The 22444-nt window shown below is 39.5% G+C and overlaps 1 protein-coding gene across 2 annotated transcripts; it reads right to left on the reverse strand.

Moving 5' to 3' along the window:
- Positions 1-741: 741 nt before the first annotated feature.
- On the reverse strand, positions 742-21218 carry fermt1 (FERM domain containing kindlin 1). Of its 2 annotated transcripts, none has more exons than XM_061901025.1 (16): positions 21122-21218; positions 18571-18725; positions 18124-18221; positions 15590-15725; positions 15381-15518; positions 12940-13123; positions 12720-12822; positions 12541-12648; positions 7767-7898; positions 7522-7571; positions 6384-6508; positions 6176-6282; positions 3998-4222; positions 3803-3927; positions 3589-3730; positions 742-1040 (listed from the first exon to the last, which is right to left on the reverse strand). In XM_061901025.1, the coding sequence occupies exons 2-16, from the start codon at positions 18719-18721 to the stop codon at positions 867-869; spliced, it is 1998 nt and encodes a 665-aa protein (XP_061757009.1). In that variant the 5' UTR covers positions 18722-18725; positions 21122-21218; the 3' UTR covers positions 742-866. The 2 variants fall into 2 exon arrangements, with proteins under 2 accessions (XP_061757009.1, XP_061757008.1); XM_061901024.1 differs by lacking the exon at positions 21122-21218 and adding an exon at positions 20974-21096.
- Positions 21219-22444: the final 1226 nt, after the last annotated feature.

Here is a 22444-nt window from a genome sequence, read left to right on the forward strand (position 1 = left end):
CATGCAAACTCCACACAGAAAGATCCCAAGCCCGGGATTGAACCCTGACTACTCAGGACCTTTATATTGTGAGGCAGACGCACTAACCCCTCTATGCCACCGTGAAGCCCTCCTGAATACTTATTCTGAAATCAATTAAAATTAAAGAACAAAAGGTACAACACTTTAAAATGCATATCTGTATATATGCAGAAAACTATAAGATCCTGCATGTATAAAGATATGCATTTTAAAGTGTTGTACCTTTTGTATATGTTGTACCTTTTATATATGCAGAAAACTATTAGATCCTGGGGCTTCACGGTGGCAGAGGGTTCTTGCATCTGCCTCACAATACGAAGGCCCTGCAGTCCTGGGTTCAATCACAGGCTCGGGATCTTTCTGTGTGGAGTTTGGATGTTCTCCCCGGGAATGTGTTGGTTCCCTCCGGGTACTCCGGCTTCCTCCCACTTCCAAAGACATGCACCTGGGGATAGGTTGATTGGCAACACTAAATTGGCCCTAGTGTGTGAATGTGAGTGTGAATGTTGTAAGTCTATCTGTGTTGGCCTTGCGATTAGGTGGCGACTTGTCCAGGGTGTACGCCGCCTTCCGTCCGGTTGTAGCTGAGATAGGCGCCAGCGACCCCCCCCCAAAAAAAGGGAGTAAGCGGTAGAAATGGATGGATGGATGGATGGATGGAACAATGGCTTTTGAGTGTACATTAAATTCTTGAATTAGATAAATAACAATTCATGACACTGCTGTTTTGTTGACTTTATCCCTATGTGCGATACAAAAATACTTCAATATCATACATCGTGTTGTTTCCTGGTCCATATTTGGATGATTAAAAAACTACATAAAAGAACAGAATGTTGTCTTTCTTATTCTTGGCCTCCAGTCAGTTTGTGGAACAGTTCTTCATCTAGCGTCTCGTTCTGGTCTTTGGAGCGTGTCGATAGGAAGATGTAGCCTCCGATGAACTCGTGCACCACTTTGCAGTCGCAACTTAGACAACAGAACGCTATCGTAACGTTCTGGTCAAACTCTATGGTCACCTGCAATCACACACAACCTCAGAGGTCCATACATACTGAAATCCAAAGTTCCCTCTAATGTAAGATCCTGCACATGCTAACGGGTCCTCTGCTTACAGATGTTCAAAATAAAATCTAATAACAATAAACACATTATTTATCCTGTACAATTTTGCAATGAAACAATGCTAGTGACATGTGACAATAAGTGGCCATAAAAGATAAAATAATGTTTGCCAACACTCTTCAATTATTCTAACGTCCGTCGAGGCGCTTCAAAGAGGACAGGCAGTCCACCATCACTTTATTGAGCAAAACTGAAACAGAAACTTACAGGAACATGCACTATTTTCCTTGCTAGTACTTCAGCAAACATTTCATTGCAGAACATGTAAATGTTTTACAGAAACCTAAGGCACAATCCAAATAAACCCTCCACCACCCTTGTTTTTGAGCTCCCTCCTTGGTTTTGCACGTTTACGTCAATCAAGAGGTGTTCCAGCCATCCACCAGGTAAGGGGGAAGGGCAAAGTACCTACCTCACAGTGAAGTGAGCTTGCAGCCCTCCTTACACTATCCAGTGTGAGGAAAATGAAGGCAGACCAGAAACCCAAAGAAGTGTACAAATGAAAGTAATAAGCACAATTAATTAATTTTTATAATAATGACACTGTTGGTTTAGTCCGACTTCAAACCTTTGCCACTGCACAAAAATATTGGCGTTAGACACAAATACACGATGAAACACCTATTACATACCGCAAGCTGATCAACCAGCACTTGCATATTAAGCCAAAAACGTTGTCTTCAAAACGGTCTTCTTCTTAAAAAAAACAGGCAAAATAAATTAAAAAGAGCACAAACAGAGCCGAACATCGCGAGTGACAACCTCTAGAAAGTAAACAAAGATTTGTCGCATCTGCCTTATGTCACTGCTGGCAAACGGCGAGGGTTGATGACGTAACAAGACTCGATTGACGTCCGTACGCCCCTACTTTGCCATGGTACTACATGCAAGAGCCAAGGGGCAGTGTGATGTAGAAGAGGGTAGGGAGAGGAGGGAGGATTTTAATTGAGCCTAAATGTGATCTTTGAAAGGGGTACTGATTATTTCCAAAGCAGGACTCCCACCCACACACACAATACTAGTAAATAGCTCTTGAAATCTAAATTATTTTGTTGTTTTCATTGTTAATAGGCAAAATCACCTATAGCAGAAAAAATATCTAATGGAAATGACTGCTGTCAATTGATTATAATAATAAGACATTTACCGTATTTTTCGGACAATAAGTCACAGTTTTTTTCATAGTTTGGCCGGGGGCGCGACATATACTCCGGAGCGATTTATGTGTGAAATTATTAACACATTACCGTAAAATATCAAATAATATTATTTATCTCATTCGCGGAAGAGACGAAGAAAATGTCAGCAATCGTCACACGCACGTCAGCAAATGTCACACACACGTCGACCAATAAGAAATCAGCGGGGGAGGGTCATGGCAGAAGTGCATTGTGGGTCATGGAATGCAAACTGCTATATGCTATATGCTACTGCCGTAGCTATTAAAATGGATTATTTCATCGTTGGGGGTAACTTATAACAACTGAGAAGGGCTGAACAAAAATGGTACCGAAAAGGAAATCATGTACTGCAGATTACAAGCTGGATGTAGTGAAATATGCAGCAGAAAACGACAAGAAGAAGCTGCGCATACCTTTGGAGTTGACAGAGTTGTTTAGAAGCGACATCGAGAAAGAAGATTTCATCGGATTTATCGATTAGGAGTGACGGATTGTTTGGTAAACGTGTAGCATGTTCTATATGTTATAGTTATTTGAATGGCTCTTACCATAATATGTTATGTTAACATACCAGGCACCTTCTCAGATGGTTATTAATAATGCGTCATATAACGTACACTCAGCCTGTTGTTCACTATTCTTTATTTATTTTAAATTGCTTTTCAAAGGTCTATTCCTGGTGTTGGATTTTATCAAATAAATGTACCCCAAAAATGCGACTTATACTCCAGTGCGACGTAGGTATGTTTTTTTCCTTCTTTAGTTATGCATTTTCGGCCGGTGCGACGTATACTCCGGAGCGCCTTATTATCCGAAAAATACGGTAACTTGTAATTATTCAGGTTTGGGACGAGTGTGCTGCTTTTGTGGCCACATTGTGCACCTCTGATGTTGCTCACACGTGGTTTGCTGAATGCTCACCCGCACAAAAAAATTAAAGGGAACATCGCAGATGTGGGACGCACTTTGATGAATTTTGTACGTGAAAGATGCTGAAACTAATCCCATGTGGGTCAACGCAGCTAAGATATTTGAACAAAGCATTCACATTGCTGTTTTATAACTGTAAAGCACATTACTGTAAGATCTAATAACTATTCAATCAATAATCACTGTTAATGAATTACATATACGCTAAATACATTCAATATAACATGTTGCAAAGGGACAATAAAAAAAAAAAAGACCTCCGAGCAGAAAATGGCCCATAAGCGACACTTATGGCTTCATTGTTGTTTACTGTGAACATTTCATCACTCACTTGTTTTATCTCCCAGTTGACGTTCCACTGCTTCATGTTGGCGAACCTCCACGTGGTGATGGGCAGGCCAGTGGACATGTCAAAACGGATCAGGCGATTGTATGAGATGCCGAGGATCTCATCCTTCTTGCTCCCCTTGAACCTGGCACATATTTCAGAAAGTACATCCTGAAGTGATGTCATGTTCAGTAAAGCGTGTTGTGTCGCAACCTACCTGACAATGTAGTAGTTGATGCCAAACTCTGGCAGCGACTGCCAGGCCTGGATAAAACGCATCTTGGCCTCCATGAGAGAGAGCCGCTCTATGTTCTGATGGGCCTCCAGGATACGCGCGGTTAGCTTGACATAACAGTTACACGTGGGTGTTACAATGACAATAATGACATGACATTGAGTGGCTTTTGCCAACCTGTTTGGTCTTGTGCTTCTTGGCGTAGCGCGGCGAGACAAAGCACTCTGCGTTCATCTTCATGGCGTCAAGGTCAGGGGCTGCCTGGCCAGGAGGCGGCGCCAGGCTCTTCATTTGCAGAAAAGACTGGATGTTCCTTACCTCTGACTTGTACGAACTGTAGGCCATTGTCTTGCCTTTGGAGGCCAGGATGCATGCCGCTTTCCACTTGGCGTACTGCGTCTCCTGCAATGCCACACATTCATTTTAAAGGTTAAAATTGTTCTGGAAATTACATGTTTTGACTAAGGGTGTACAAATCCAATAACGGTTTCTGATAAAATCAGGTATCAGATTATAGCGGCCTTCATCTAAAATGTCCAATACAAAAACTACGATACAAAAAGTCTGTTCTGACCCTCCGAACGTTTCTTCTTGCTAATTGAGCAGACAGGTAACATGTTGTCATGAGAGCTTCTAAGAGACTTCAAAACACTGAAAAATAGAACATACAGAAATAAAGTATGTCAATGTACCTTACATGAGCTATCTAAGAACTTTCATGTGACCTTCCACCATTAAAACATTTATTTATAACCAATACACTACCTCTATGCTAATTTACATTGGATATACCATATAAATGCTACTAACCAGTAGAAGTGTCCCGACATGATATTAATATCGGATATTGGTTGGATATCTGCAAAAAAACGGATTATATTGGCTTGCAGTGTGCTCACTTGTGCAAAGCTGGACAACCACTTTCCTTCAATAACACACAAGTTTGGTCTTTTCTTGTTAATCACCATAGATGATTCCCGGGCGCAGCACCGCTGCTGCCCACTGCTCCCCTCACCTCCCAGGGGGTCATCAAGGGGATGGGTCAAATGCAGAGGACAAATTTCACCAAACCTAGTGCGTGTGTGACAATCATTTGTACTTTACTTTAACTTTATATTAGTCAAGTCATTTACAAAAGGTAAACATGGTAGGCTTTGGCTACTAGGAGCTAGCAGCTACACACAAGCTAAACATACATAATAAGTGATCTTAATTGAACAATATTGCTGCCTAAAATAATGACATTTGTCAATATAAAAAAGTTAAAATAATTATAGTTGCATATTACTTACACATACAGTCTCCAAGGCAGAAGCGTAGTGGAAAGTATCCAGTAATAAACGTGTCTGCATTATTTGTGCTGATATTGTATTGGACCAATATTGGTATCAGACAATAAACAGGGATGCAATATTAGTATCATACACCTCTAGTTTGAACTCAAAGACAACATCTGCAGGTGGCCCAAATGCTTGAACACAAGTATTTAACACATCCATTTGCTTAACTGCAGAGAGTACCAAGCTTTTCTTTAGGACTACCACGATCCACCTTTTTCCAGGTCGCTTTTCCATATACAGGACTCTGACACAGAAAAAGTCGCACTGCGCATATTCAGCCTTCTGAGGCAGCATTTGAGCCTTAACAGAGGCTGGATGCTGCTTGTATGCAAGTGAAGGCCGGAACAGGGTCGTTTTAATAAATTTTCTAGATTGGAGTTCCGTAAAAGCAGCATCAACAAGGAATGACAGAACACATTTTATAGATATAACAAATATTCTGTCTTTAGAGGTAGTATCAAAGTCATAACTGACACGCAGTGGTGCGTACACGTATCTTAGGGCACAGACAAAAAAATGCCTAAATTCACTGTATGAAGTTAATTTTGAATATGATATACATGCAGCATTTTTCCACAAATAATACGGAATTTAAGTAATAATTAAAACAATTATAACATTAAATTCCCTTTTTATACTGTCATGTTCCATGCTGCACTTTTATTTCAACTTGAGCTTTATATGCCATTTTGCCTGTGCAGGTGGTGTGTGTTGTTGTCTACTGTAAAACACATAACACAATTGTAGTAAGAAGTAAAAAAAACATCTATTCAGAGTGAGGCAATTATACAAGTGGATGACACCCCCCAAGATTAATAGGGGAACGACATCTATCAGAGCAGATAATAATACATTACAGAAAACCCTTGTTTAACGTTGTTAGATTTGAATGAAAGTATAAATTATTAATCATAAATTGGATATTTTTATAGATACAGCATAAAAAAATGTTTTTATTGACAACTAGTTTCTGAAATATGATTTAATCTCAAATTTTACGCCCCAAAGGACTTACGGTGTCACAGCGGATGTACACCTCGTTCATGCCGTCGGCCACTGGGAGGAGCAGCTTGATACCGAACTTTTTGTCTGTGACATTGACGTCAGGCACGATCTCGCAGCCTGTCAGACAAAAACCAGGATAATATACAGACTTACATATACTGCACTGTACATACACACAGATGCATTATTTCCTTTACTGATAATTTCTTGTCTCTAACCTCGAAGATGAAACTGCTCAATGGGTTCTCCACTGGCGGCCTCCTTGTTCTTGTAGTAGGAGATGGTGGTGTCCTTGAATACAAACCAGTACTCTTTATAAGGCCGGAGCGTCAGTCTTCTTGGTCTGAGATAAGAGACACACAATAACTAAAATGCAAAAAATGTTACATTCAGGCATTAGCAATTAAATCCTGTGAATTGTTTGCACTACTACTTTTAAAAAAAGGTTTCGACGCCTTTCCACCAAAACGCTGCCATTTGCTTGCCCTGTAACATTCTCAAAATAATGATAATATTAATATAATATAATATTAATAATCTGTCCTTTTTTAATTTTCCTTAGGGAACTCTACTGAAGGAATCAATAAAGTACTACCTATTTATCTATCTTTTTCAACTCTAAATCTAAACAAAACACATTTTAAACTACTTAAGAATAATTACTTTATTTCCTTTTCTTACAAAGTTCTGAGGATGAAGATGATTTATTTAATTAGCAAAAGTAAATTTTAGCATACAATTACAAACTATATATGAAATATGGCTACATGGCATTTATGCTAATAGAATGTTGACAATAAGCACATTGAAGTGACCAACAAAATACTATACTTAAAAATAAAAATCATTAACACAAATTATTTTGACACAGTAACAGGACTTTGCTGCAACTTTAAATACTTTAGGCCTTCCTATAGCCTCCTGGGGATTTAAATAATCCATCATCCTGTGTACCATGTGACCCTTGGGATATTTCAAATTTTTCAGAGGGATTGAATGGCTCCCATAGGCTCCATTGTAAGCAGACTTTTGATCGCATTTATTTAATATTCAGAATGCATTAAAAAAATTACATCCATTTTCATGTCTTCTATAATGATTGTGAATGATAGCCAACATTCCCCAAAAAAAGTGCAGTTCCCCTTAAAACATGTGATCACATCAATGTGCCTAACACTTTTCTTCATAAAAATTTATTTTAAAAAGTACACTTTTATCAAGCATTTATACATTTTATTTCCTACGGATGCAAATGTCACCGATTCTGTGGAATGGCTCTTGAATTGTAAAGTAGTTTGATCAGTGGTAAACGACTAACAGCAACAGGCGCAGCATACAGAATCCAGGTGGATTTACCTAAAAAGCCGCAAAGAATCTGCCAGTTCTGGAATGTCTGTAATGTCTTCCTGGAGGTGGAACAAACAACTGTGAATTATGCTATATCCTCTTGAAGCAAAGCCATGTCAAGACATGCAATCAATAAACGTGTACCAATAACCTCTTGGGCAAAACCAGCTGTTTTTTCCTACACTCAAAGCGCCAATGAGAACAACTAAAAATATTTGAAAGGATAGTCACTGTGTGTGGTGAAATATGTCTACCAGGATTCTGTCCGTGTGTCCGCCTTCCAGCGTCACCTCCAGGTTGGAGAGGGCGGCTTCTACTTCGTCTATTTCTGGCTCGTTGGAGTGGTCCAGCGGTTCACTGGTCATGGTTAGTTTACAGATGTGATACTGGAAAGATGAGAGAAAGCAAATTTTAAAAATGCTGCTTGTACAGTCCATACAGGTGTTATGATGGCTGCAGTTGACCCTGGAACTGATTATTCCTGCAGTGGTACCTCGGTTTTTGTTTGTCCTACTTTTCTAATTTATTATGATATTTTTCATACAGTCTTGGTTATCATACGGACAAATTTTGCACGTAACAAATTAGCCTATTTACCTGTGTATGACTCTGCAGTATAAAATGCCCAAATAAAAAAAGAATCCAATGGTGACTCAGTCTCTGTGAAATTTTTATGTAGTGCGACTGTAAAATATTGATTCGTTGTGGCGAAGAAGGAGCTGAGCCGGAAGGAAAAGCTCTCAAATTACCGGTCGATCTACGTTCCCTTTGTTACCTATGGTCATGAGCTTTGGGTTATGACCGAAAGGACGAGATCACGGGTACAAGAGACCAAAATTAGTTTCCTCCGCCGGGTGGCGGGGCTCTCCCTTAGAGATAGGGTGAGAAGCTCTGTCATTACAGGAGGAGCTCAAACTAAAGCCACTGCCCCTCCACAGGAGTCAGATGAGGTGGTTCAAGCATCTTGTCAGGATGCTACCCAAACGCCTCCCTAGGGAGGTGTTTTGGGCACGGCCAACCAGTAGGAGGCCATGAGGAAGACCGAGGACACGTTGGGAAGACTATGTCTCCCGGCTGGCCTATGAACACCTCGGGATCCCCCTGGATGAGCTGGACGGATTGTGGTTAGGGAGAGGGAAGTCTGGGGTTCCCTGCTTAGACTGCTGCCCCCACGACCTGACATTGGATAAGCGGAAGAAGATGGATGGATGGTCTGTAAAATAAGTGACAGCACTTCGATAAAGAAAGTGAGAACAAGTATTGTATTCAAGGAAAAAGGGTATGTGGGTTTTGTAATGGGTACGAAATTGGTACAAACTGAATTTGGGGTACCAATTCGCGTAAAATCAAACTGGTGCAATATTTTGATACCTTTGTTATTCATAACCTCACTTCTGGTTGCAGACTGGTCACCTGCTCAAGCACTCGGTGGGCTAACAGGGATATTCGTTGCAGACTTCCTCTTGGTAATGTTACGATTTTCCATGTCAACAAAGCACGCATTCCAGATAGAAAGTGCTCAAAAGCAGGGCCCCATCCACTTTTCAAAATGTGCGAGCTTGATGTTAATTTACATTAAATATGCCATAAACATGCTACTGATTAGCATTCGTTTTTTTTACAAGGTGATTTCAACACCTCCAATTTTGTACTACGATGCACGTTACAATCAAACAGCTTGTGTCTAATAAGTTCAGTACTGACAGTTTAATACTTTGTAAGACTCAACAAAAGAGTCAGCAACACACATAGGACAAACTGAAACAAATGCATACAATTGCGAATCAAGTGTGACGAAACATGATAAAACAACTGGAAAGTACAGATCTCAGCTCACTATTAAATGTTAAATTAAAAAGATAAATACAAATTATATATATATATATATATATATATATATATATATATATATATATATATATATATATATATATATATATATATATATATATATTTAGAACCATATGAAGTTAATGAACACACACCAAAACAGTAAAATTAGTACCTGTATCAGGGATTTACATTATTTCTTATGAGAAAAAAATGTGTTTGTAGGATTCTGTCTTTGTCTGACCTTTTGGAACGGATTACTAACATACACTAACGTACCTTTTGCTTTTCCTTTACTTTTAAAATCTCAAATAATTCCAGAATGTATTAATTCTTCAACCTTCCACTGCCTGCTATCAACTCCTTTTTCTTCTTTTATTTACCTGAGGGATTTTACTCAAGCCCTAACTGATCTTCACGTGAATGTCCTGTTCGCCAGCATGAAACATATTATCAAGGATAAACATACTGCATACCGATCCGCAGTCAGCATTTTTCTAATCGATCCACTCTCTTTCAGAACAATGAGAAATGTTAGTGTGTACTACAGTACTGTACAGTCGTTGAGAAAGTCTGATTTTTATAGTGTCATCAATTTTACAGTGCTGAGGATGCAGTATGTGGCGGTCTCCAGGTAAACCCTTTTAGTAGCAATTGACCTTTCTGCTGTTACAGCCAAATGCTATAAAGTAAGTCTCAAGGAACCGTAGTTGTCGTCAAGAACTGCTGTCTAAGCTAGACATGAACACACACTGACGCTAGTGAATGACAAAACTGTCATTTGTCTTGAAGTCTGATGGTCACCATGCCGCTAAATTTAAGTAATAATTATATAACAGAAAAAATACATTACAAAGAAGACGTAAAACTAATTTGATTACTTATTTGTACTATTCTACATTACTACCAGTGAAACACAAGACTAGGAATGGGTACCTTTCACATTCGAACCAATACAGTACCAATTACCGATACCTGAGAATCGATACTCAATGGTACCAATTTTCTGTACTTTTTATGTGAATTCTCAAGGGTGGAGCAGCCCCATGCTGCACAACAGGGCATTTTCACACATCGAAAAACTGACGGGGAAGTGCCGCAAACACATTGCATCAGCTGAAAGTTGGTAGCAATGATGGCGCCTTGTAGTCCCGTGAGTGCCTTTTGACCAATCACTGAGATCGCCTGAAACAGGTTGGCTATACCCTCACTATACATGATTCTGGACTACTTCATAGACATATACACGAGACGCCTCACGGATTGGCTAAATCAGGGGTGCCTCTCCCTCTATACGCAAATCACGCGCTATGTCAATCAATCAATCAATCAATGTTTACTTATATAGCCCTAAATCACTGGTGTCTCAAAGGGCTGCACAAACCACTACGACATCCTCGGTAGGCCCACATAAGGGCAAGGAAAACTCACACCCAGTGGGACATCGGTGACAATAATGACCCAGTGGGACGTCGGTGACAATGATGACTATGAGAACCTTGGAGAGGAGGAAAGCAATGGATGTCGAGCGGGTCTAACATGATACTATGAAAGTTCGATCCATAATGGATCCAACACAGTCGAGGGTGTAGAGGTGGGGGCCCCGTTAGATGCAAAAAAGCGAATGCAAAATGATTGCAAAATTAATGAATGACAGGGCTTTTCATATGACATTTTACCGTAAAGTAATTTTTAACCCCTACCAGCGCAGAATGTAATGTACCTTTTTTCCGCATAGTTTGGTTCTAAAGATACATCAAATTAAATTCAAGTTTGATTAAAAAAAGTTTAGAAATAGTTTTTCTCAAAATACAAGAGCTGAACTGGATTATACGTGACGCTGCCTGCCATCTTGCGGGAGGCATTTGTCAGGACTTCAACAGCAATACCATATCACTGTACGTCATATAAATCATGTAAATGAATGGCATTTCATATGACATGACATGCACTACATAATTTAACTACTGCACTCCAAAAATAGTTCAGTTTAATTATTATTAAAATATTATTTTCTATTTCCTCTCCACTATGACTACAATAACTGTGCTACATTGATAACTATAAATCTATTTTTATTATAAATATTGACCGCCATCTAAATATGAATGTTAATGCGATTTATTCATAAAACACAATGCTGTCCGGTTGACAGGGCGGTGTTGACTCTCGCAAAATTACAAGAAGCAGTGGACGGATCCAGGTGCTGTTGTCGTGGTCAGGAAGTAGTGTTTGTCCTTAAGTTAAATGTGTCAGTCTTGCATTTTAGATTAGAATTCTACTAGTATTTGTATTGTAATTATTACACACCAGCTAGTTGATTTTAACATGCATCTTACGTAGATAACGGGATGGCGTGGCAAAGTAGGGAGAGTGGCCGTGCCAGCAATATGAGGGTTACTGGTTCTATCCCCCCTTCTACCATCCTAGTCACGTCCGTTGTGTCCTTGAGCAAGACACTTCACCGTTGTTCCTGATGGGTCCTGGTTAGCGCCTTGCATGGCAGTTCCCACTATCAGTGTGTGAATGTGTGTGTGAATGGGTGAATGTGGAAATACTGTCAAAGCGCTTCGGGCTCCTTAAAAAAGGGGTAGAAGAGCGCAATACAAGTCCAACCATTTACCTTTTTACCATTTTAGATGCTTTGATTACCAAATTTGGGAGTTTTGAAACTGCCATGTAAAATCGCTCATGCTAATTCGTAGCATATATATGGCAAATCCAATGGCACATCAAGCTAGGTCATTTTGAAAAGTGGAGCCTTATATTTGAGTGCTTTATATCAGACATGCTTGTTTTGTTAGCATGGGAAATTGCAACATTACCAATCAGCTAAGATTATGCCTGAGCCGGTGCAGATTCTGCAACCGGATAATTTCTAAAAAATATATTATATGTATGTGAGGTTAAGGGCCACTGATCCTCCATACCCACCTCATTCAAGCATGCCATGCAGAGCCTACTAGAAAGCATATAATTGTCCAAATGCTAAGATGAGGAAATAATGACTTCTGATTAATTAATTTGCTGATTAAAGGCAAGACGTGTTTCCATTTGTGCCCAGCATATTCCTCTCATATACACTTCATTCCAATTGAAGATATGCAAACACTGTGCCACCTCGCGGTGATGACACATGCATCTCAAAACGGACAAAAACACAGACACACCTGACTAATTACTCTGATTCATACTCACCTGCAGGGAAGCAAACATCAGCATCTCCTCCTCAGTGCACTCTATCTCTTCCAGCAGGATGGACCAGCGACCCTGCTCGTACAGCTGCGTTATCCTAACAGCATCGTACTGGAAGACGCATCAAACACGGAATAAGGCGAGACACTGGGTGTATTACATCACATTGAGACCTTTCTTACTTTAGGGTTGAGGTCAAAGAAGATGTTGTATTTGAAGCGCAGCAGCAGCTTGTCATTTTCTTGAACGTCTTGCTCCATGAGGGAGCGAGACGAGTCCAGCCAGCTGTCAAACAAAATCACATGCTCAGACTTAACATACAACAATTTCCCTTGTGGATCTATAAAGTTTGTCTCAGTCTAAGTCAACTCTGCCTGCAGAAAGAACATGTGACATATTTACCCGGCGTTGTTGATGGCTTTGTCCACCAAAGACAGAGACTGGTAGAGTTTGGCCAGCTCAGCAGGAGGCAAGTTGGGTTGGGAGTCGGCGAGAGGGTTCTCTCCGAACCAAAGGCTTGTGGCGGACACTGGCATGCCGTTTTCGGGGTCGTATGTGGCCGTCATGGTCTTGCTGTACATAGGGCCTACATTGAAGATGACAGAAGTTGACATTGAAATGGCAAGTTACTGGTTTTCTGCGAAGAGGTGGCGACTTTTTCAGGGTGTACCCTGCCTTCCTTCTGCAGCTGAGATAGGCTCCAGCACCCCCAGCCCCCGCATCCCCAAAAGGGACAAGCAGTAGAAAATGGATGGATGGATGGAAGATAGTGGTTGTCTCAGCTTGAATGTATGCCTAGAGGGTTCCTGATGTGCATTAGTGACCTGTTGATGCTAAAACAGCCAAATAACGCTTTTTATGAGAAAATGTATATTTGTTTGTTTGCTCCGAATTTGTGAAAAGAGGCACTCAAATGCTTGACATAAAAAATCCTTTCTTGGGCTTTGCTACACGTCTTCAATTGAAGTCCAGAGCTCTACAACTAGTCAGTAGCTGAGTGATGGATGTGGTAGCAGTAAATGTTTTTATTCAGGGAAGAGGCTAACCTAGCATGATGTTGCTGTTAAAATGTGAGTGTCGGTGCGTGGCTGACATAGCTATGCTAGCGTCACCAACGTTGGCATCTTCCTGTCCCAGTCTTTTATGTTACGTTGTTGTATGTGATAGATTGCATTTGTTATGTTAAAGAAATGCAGAATTAAAGTGTTAAAAGTGGATGAAGTAAACAGCCATTGACAAACACAGCTCATTAGCAATAAAGTTACAGACACACAAAGCAAGGGTTTACTACAAGCACTTTTAAACTGTCTGAATTCCCACATTAAAGCTAACACTTCCAATACACTATTGTAGGACAGTCATTTTAAACTGCTAAATACTTTAACTGTATATCATTGGATCAGTGATTCTCAATCTGTGGTAAACGTACCACTAGTGGTACGCCAAAGAATCACTTGATACAAATGTTTAAACACAGTGTTGCTGTTCAATGTGTGTGTAATGTTACAGTGACCAAAAATATTAAATATACTTGTTAAATAAAACCTCTGCCTTGTTTTAATGCATATTTAGGTCTGCTATGCTACTGTTTATTAAAGGCCTACTGAAATGAGATTTTCTTATTTAAACGGGGATAGCAGGTCCATTCTATGTGTCATACTTGATCATTTTGCGATATTGCCATATTTTTGCTGAAAGGATTTAGTAGAGAACATCCACGATAAAGTTCGCAACTTTTGGTCGCTAACAAAAAAGCCCTGCCTTTACCGGAAGTCGCAGACGATGACGTCACCTGTCGATGGCTCCTTACATATTCACATTGTTTTTAATGGGAGCCTCCAACAAAAAGAGCTATTCGGACCGAGAAAACTAAAATTTCCCCATTAATTTGAGCGAGGATGAAAGATTTGTGTTTGAGGATATTGTTAGCGACGGACTAGAAAAAAAAAAAAATCTAGTTAAAAAAAAAAAACCTGATTGCATTGGGACAGATTCAGATGTTTTTAGACTCATTTACTAGGATTATTCTGGGAAATCCCTTATCTTTCTATTGTGTTGCTAGTGTTTTAGTGAGTTTAATAGTACCTGATAGTCAGAAGGGTGTATCCACGGGTGTCTCGAGGCCAGTGTCTGATGGAAGTCGAAGGCAGCTGTACGGACGGCACAAGCTCACCTGATCTCCGGTAAGTGGCGACTTTTTACCATAATTTTCTCACCGAAAACTGCTGGCTGACATGTGGTCGGGATCCATGTTCGCTTGACCGCTCTGATTCATGGTAAAGTTTCACCTCCGGGAATTTTAAACAAAGAATCACTGTGTGTTTGTGTGGCTAAAGGCTAGAGCTTCCCAACTCCATATTTCTACTTTGACTTCTCCATTATTAATTGAACAAATTGCAAAAGATTCAGCAACACAGATGTCCAAAATACTGTGTAATTATGCCGTTAAAGCAGACGACTTTTAGCTGTGTGTGTGCGCAAAGCTAATATTTCCTAACAGTCCGTGACGTCCCACGTACACGTCAGTATTCCGCGACATTTTCAATGGGACACTTTGCGGGAAATTTAAAATTGCAATTTATTAAACTAAAAAGGCCATATTGGCATGTGTTGCAATGTTAATATTTCATCATTGATATATAAACCATCAGACTGCGTGGTCGGTAGTAGTCGGTTTCAGTAGGCCTTTAATGTTGGTCATTATCTTTGAGCATCTCCTTGGGGAGCCAAGTGTTTTCCGAGGTGGTACATGGTGACAAAAGTTTGAGAAACACTGCATTAAATTATGCAGGTGTACCTAATTATGAGGAGAAGAGTGTATGTTGATGTATTTTTGACAGCACCTGAGCCCCCTGGTCCCCCGCTGACTAAATCAATGTCCCAGATGTCCTCTAATGGAGAATTCTTGTCTTTCTTCTTCTTCTTTTTAGAATGATCGTCTGGGGGCTTGAGGAGGGACAGTTCCTCTGACCGTCTGATGTCTGACATGGAGATAGGAGTGCTTTATTAATTTATTCTTAACCACATGTAGTGAATTTAGGATGTGACTTACTGAGTGTCTGACAGATGTCCGCAACTGCCTTGAAGACGACGCAGGAGAAGCCGACTATCATTTTGATGGTTTTCATGTTGGGCAGTTGCAGCAGAACGCATTTGTGTTGGGGGGTGTAGCGCAGGTCTGCATCAGCCTGCAGGGAAAGCCTGCTTTATTACCATGACAGATGTGTTGTTTTGCATTAATGATCATGAGGTGGCGACTCGTCCAGGGTGTACCCCGCCTTCCGCCCGATTGTAGCTGAGATAGGCAACAGCGCCCCCCGCGACCCCAAAGGGCATAAGCGGTAGGAAATGGATGGATGGATGGATCATACAGAACAAGAATATCACTCAAACTAGCTGATATGTCAAAACTTGGGGTGTCCTGAGAAAAATTTTGGGGATTATTTTTCATTGATATTAGAGCCATTTTTTCTGCTTGACATACACTTCATATTTTTTTCCTAATAAATGCACATCATCAAAATTGAAATTGTACTTTTAACATTTGTGCATTGATAAAAATGAAAAAGATCATGGCATCCACACACCACCACTGATGTTCACTCTATTGCAGTGGCTGTGTGGAAACTATGTCTACATATATAAAGTTCTAGACACTTTATTGTATTAATTCAAACATTTAATCAAAACAACAGAATATAAATCAAAGCTTTTTTCTAATCAAATTATTATTCAGATTATTAATTGTTGAAGCACTAGCCTTGAGTATTGGCCGATATACTGTATCTACTCAAATCGGGCTTCACGGTGGTAGAGGGGTTAGTGCGTCTGCCTCACAATACGAAGGTCCTGCAGTCCTGGGTTCACTCCCAGGCTTGAGATCTTTCTGTGTGGAGTTTGTACGTTCTCCCCGTGAATGCGTGAGTTCTCTCCGGGTACTCCGGCTTCCTCCCACTTCCAAAGACATGCACCTGGGGATAGGTTGATTGGCAACACTAAATTTGCCCTAGTGTGTGAATGTGAGTGTGAATGTTGTCTGTCTATCTGTGTTGGCCCTGCGATGAAGTGGCGACTTGTCCAGGGTGTAAACCACCTTCCGCCAGATTGTAGCTGAGATGGGCGCCAGCGCCCCCCGCCACCCCAAAAAAAGGGAATAAGCGGTAGAAAATGGATGGATGGATGGATCTACACAAATCTTTGTTTTGAAATTAGTGAAACAGAGAACAACAGTAGGTGTGAAAACACTAACCTATTATAATCAACTGTCTGGAACTGACTTATGCTGTCTTGAAGTTAAAGTGGAGTGGGATTTTTTATGACTCTTAGTGGCCTCAATTACTCAGTAAATTAAGCTCATGGTGATATGCATATTGACCAAGTATTAGCGATTTTGTTATCATAATCCCTAATGTTAAGGGACTACTTTAAGCGGCACCGTGATCACAGAGAGGTAAGTAGCTACTGCAGCTACTAATTTACTAAGTTAGTAAGCTGCGGCCTTGCATCTGAGTTGATAAAACTTCATTATAAATCATGCATCTCACTTGTATTATAGAAGGTTTAGGCCAATAACCGAGAAGTTGGTCAACTTTGACATTGGCCAACTTTTTATCGTGACAAAAAGACAGACATTTGCGCCCACCTTAAAAAAAAAAAAATGTATCTGCGCGACAATTATAAATAATTCTTCATCTAAACGGGAAGATATGAACATACCATCAGTCTGCCTCCAAGTGAGAGCAGACATTGTTCAGTAAGTGATTGTATTATTATGTTCGTACTTTGTATTTCTTGTTTAGCGCTTAGCAATACTGCTACTTGCTGGTTCTGCTTATCACTAAGCTTCTAAATCTTGTAGCTCTTTCTCTTTGTATTATGGCTCAAAAATATAAAGTTCTGATCTTACATGAAGTCTGCAATGATTACTTATAGTTCAAGTTGCAGGAAAAAGCGAACGTTGTGATGTGTTGGTGAAATTAATGAGTCGACAAATGCTTAAAATGACCAAAATACGGTAAATATGTGTTATTATAAATGTGCCTGTTACTACATTACATGTATAACCCTACCGCATGTATAAAAAATTTTGATAGATTTTTTTAAGTTGTATTTTACAGCGCTTTATTGGCGGAATAGAAATAATATTACTGGCTCTGTTGTTAGCTAAATTTTGCTAGCATTTATTTATGAGTTAGAATGCATAAAAAAAAGAAAAACATATGTGCTTGTTTCACATAAGGATTGTGGATGATAGACAAGATTCCCCCTTAAGAGAACAGAAGATCAGCACAAAAAATACCAGCATGTTATAAAAAGGAACATACAATTGGATTTTTTTCTGCATGTGGATGAAACATCTTTTTAAGCTATATTTCAACCATCTGACATCATGCGGAGAATGTTGGTTATTGATTTTACAGGAAACTAATGTTCAGACCTTGCGGGTTCATTTTATGTTAGTTGATGAATTCCAAAGTTATGTTCGAGGTATTGTGAGTAATAAAAACAAAGTTTCAGTTGTTATATTTCAAAGTACCTTCAGAGCGGAAAAATAGTCCATTTGGCATTCATGATGCAGCAAACTACCTGAATTCCATATTTGTCCAAGGTCCAGTGGGTTCTCAGCAGCCAGCAGTTCCTCTGCTCCCACCACAATGCATGATCTGACCAGTCCTGAGGAGCCTCTGAACAAAACATCAGATCAAGTATGTACAATCACTGCATATACTACTTATTTAATACATATATAAGTCTCCTTTATGAATGTTCTTGAAATTATTATGCATTGTGTGAGGACTACAAGTCATTTTCAACTCTTCAAACAAGCCTGCTCATGTGTACTTGCGCCTCCATGTTGACATATCAAATTTGAACCTGGCTGAACTTTTTCCCCTGGGGCAACACGGGCCATTGTGGTGAAACAATGGCACTCCAGTGTGTAGCAATTCAGGGCAAACAAGGGTGTGGCCTCCTGACAAACAGCGCTGAAGTTTAAATGAGTGGCTCATAAAGTGGTTTTCAGATAACACGTACTGATCTTCTCCACCAGTTTGAGCATGAGGCCGCCAATGTGCAGGTCACCCTTCACCCGCAGTTTAAACCTCATGGACTCGTCGCCCTCTTTTTGGTCCACGTGCACCGTCAGCTCCCATGAGGTTTCCCCGTACTCAGCGGCCGTGATCATGGCTCTGATTGGCACAGTGAATACAAAGACAGTAGAACAGCGTGAAGATAAAAATATATTCTAAAATAAGAATAACAAGTAAACACTAACTACAAATAAATAAAAATGAAATCAAACTATCAAAAAATAAATACACAGCATAATACTGTGTGTGTACAAAAATCCTAAATGTAAATTCCATTTAACTACGTGTTATTTCTTCTTTCATTGATAAATGTTAGGCAACAGCTGGGAAGTTCAGTGTTGCCTGAACATCCATATTAGAAATAAACAGCATTAAAAAATGGGCTGTAATTTTACAAGTAAAAAAGCACCACTTTACAACATATTTTAAATACTATGAGTAATAACGCTTTTGACAATACAAAAATAATTGCATTAATAAAGAAGAATATGAAAGTAGCGATCAAAAATTATATTTATTCCTTCCCAATGTTTAAGAATGTCTTAAGAATCAACTTGTTTCTATGTTATTTTTTCATCTTATATTTTTTGATGTATTCTTTAACATGTGCTGTTAGACTTAGACCATGGTTGTCAAATGTAAGGCCCGCAGGCCGGGTCAGGCACACGGACAGGTTTTAAGCGGCCCGTGGGATGAGTTTGCTAAGAATAAAAATGACCGAAATAAATGTAATATACTAGACGTCACAATAGCAATTATTTGTATCTTTGTAGATTATGCCACACATGTAAAAAAAAATAAACCACATGATGTTAGTGCACCAGTCAAAAAAAATGAGCAAACTACATCAATAACATCCTGTAATTAGATTTTGTTATTCTTTTTTTTATTTTGATAGATTGAAAATTAACACCAAGGAGTTGACTGATGAACATTATCACATAATTAATTTAGAAAATATAAATAACGGCAAATAAAGGTGGAATGCTATTAACCGCAACAATTTAAGTGTAAAAAAAAAAACCCAACAACATTACAATTTGAACATTTTCAGAATGTGCTTGTTCTATTTTTAAACAAAGAAAACAATCTGAAGTTATCCTTATTTTTAAGTGATCGTTTTTACCAGTCCGGCCCACTTGGCAATAGATTTTTCTCCACGTGAACCCCGGTCTAAAATTAGTTTAACACCCCTGACTTAGACAAAAAAAGACTTAGACTTAGACTAACTTTATTGATCCACAAGGGAAATTGTTCCCACAAGGGAAATTGTTATAAAGTTTTCACAGGTTAAAGGGGAACTACACTTTTTTTTAAATTTAGCCTGTTGTTCACAATCATATAGACGACATGAAAATGGATTGATTCTATTTAATTCATTCTACATATTTAATACATTCGATCAAAAGTCAGCTTACAAATTCCCACAAATCCATCCATCGTCAAGTCTTTCATAATGATTGTGAATGATAGGCAAAATTTCCCCCAAAAGTGCAGTTCCCCTTTAAGTAAAATGCATTGTGATGTGATATCTAAACTTGACATTTGCTCTTTAAAATTGGCAATGTAAAATAATTGTGTCAATATGAACTTTCTTGTCCTGTAGATATACCAATTTATACTTATGACGGTTACATTTTCCACATATTACATCATTCTTGCACAACTACTGTTTTTCCCATCATCAGGACTAATTTGTATCACTTTGTACTCAAAATAGGATCCTTCTTTCCTCGTCCGTGTGGCCCTGACTTAAATTCTGCACCCATGCAACACGACTCAGCAGTGCAGATGTCTTTCATATTATTCAATGATACACTGGGGGATGGATGAGCTGCGTGGGGGGAGGCAGGTAGTGAGGGAGCAAAGAAGAGGAGGATCATGAAGGGTTGAGCTGTGGAATGCATGACGAGCATGGACATGAATGGGCGCACAGGAGCACCAATCTCTCCTTTTATTTTGCTTTGGCTTGAAAGCTTGAAAATTAAAATCACACCAATGTAGGAGTCATCTGTCATCACTGAGGATGTCTAAATGAATACATTTCATTTTATTCTAACTAAAAAAAGCATGTCATTTGAATTAAAATATAATATTCCATACAATAAATACAATATCCTTTATCGTTACAGACAGGTAAAATTAGAACTACATAATAAGGCTGTAAGACAACCATGTTACAGATAAACATGTCCTGCTTTGAATTAATTAGCCTGGGCATTGTTATTCTTCCCAGACACATAAGAGAATGAAAAAAACAATTTTAAACCAGCCACTCTGAAATTATTTTAATCCACTTAAGTAGCACAATTTTGTACATTTGTGGCACATATGACGAAGAACAAACCTAATAGACGCATAGTCTGGTGGGCAGGTAGACCCCCTCCCCCCCAAAGAGTTACTGACGTCACTTTTACAGAAGTTAAAAGTCTTCCCCCACATTACCACACGGAAACCAACGCCTAACTCCAAAGATTAAGTTTATAAATTCTTACCTTGTTTGAATGCGTCTTCTCGCTAACGGAGGAGGTCTTGTGAGAAGGGGCGAGCTCCTATCAGGTGATGCAACGCCCCTCCTTGACACCCAGGTGTCTGACGTGCGTAGCGGAAGTGGTCATTCGTGACGTACAATACAGCTGACTTTCTTCCCAATCCGATACCGAGTGAAATTCAGGCTGGTATAAGCAATATCGATACGTGTTGCTTTATTAATATATATATATATATATATATATATATATATATATATATATATATATATATATATATATATATATATATATATATATATATATACATATATATATATATATATATATATATGTATATATATATATATAAATAATGTATATACGTGTATATATATACACACATATATAGATATATATATCCATATATATATGGATATATATATACATATATAAACATGGATGTATATATATCTATATATGGATATATATATGTATATATACACCGCATATTCATATATATATATATCCATATTTACACACACATACACACACACACACACACACAGACACACATATATATATCAATCAATCAATCAATGTTTACTTATATAGCCCTAAATCACTAGTGTCTCAAAGGGCTGCACAAACCACCACGACATCCTCGGTAGGCCCATATAAGGGCAAGGAAAACTCACACCCAGTGGGACATTGGTGACAATTATGACCCAGTGGGACGTCGGTGACAATGATGACTATGAGAACCTTAGAGAGGAGGAAAGCAATGGATGTCGAGCGGATCTAACAGGATACTGTGAAAGTTCAATCCACAATGGATACAAATATATATATATATATATATATATATATATCCATCCATCCATCAGCTCTCTGAGCTGCAACCTTATCATGGTAGAGGAGTTTGCGTGTCCCAATGATCCTAGGAGCTATGTTGTCCGGGGGCATAAATCCCCCTGGTAGGGTCTCCCAAGGCAAACAGGTTCTAGGTGAGGGATCAGACAAAGAGCAGCTCGAAGACCTTTATGAAGAAGAAAAAGCATAGACCCAGATTTCCCTCACCCGGACGCGGGTCACCGGGGCCCCCCTCTGGAGCCAGGCCCGGAGGTGGGGCACGATGGCGAGCGCCTGGTGACCGGGCCTGTTCCCATGGGGCCCGGCCGGGCACAGCCCAAAGAGGCAACATGGGTCACCCCTCCAATGCGCTCACACCCATAGCAGAGGCCATAGAGGTCGGGTGCGATGTGAGCTGGGCGGCAGCCGAAGGCAGGGCACTTGGCGGTCCGATCCTCAGCTACAGAAGCTAGCTCTTGGGACGTGGAACGTCACGTC

The sequence above is a fragment of the Nerophis ophidion genome, linkage group LG05 (assembly GCF_033978795.1).
Source record: "Nerophis ophidion isolate RoL-2023_Sa linkage group LG05, RoL_Noph_v1.0, whole genome shotgun sequence".
Classification (NCBI taxonomy): Eukaryota; Metazoa; Chordata; class Actinopteri; order Syngnathiformes; family Syngnathidae; genus Nerophis; species Nerophis ophidion.

Excerpts from the sequence above, each read along its gene's own strand:
- fermt1 (XM_061901024.1), bottom strand. The coding sequence starts at position 21,068 with ATGTGGGGGAAGACTTTTAACTTCTGTAAAAGTGACGTCAGTAACTCT. Across the intron at positions 13,124-15,380 it reads CGGGGGACCAGGGGGCTCAG|GCCCTATGTACAGCAAGACC; the intron begins GTGCTGTCAAAA and ends TCTTCAATGTAG. Across the intron at positions 12,823-12,939 it reads AAAGCCATCAACAACGCCGG|CTGGCTGGACTCGTCTCGCT; the intron begins GTAAATATGTCA and ends TTTGTTTGACAG.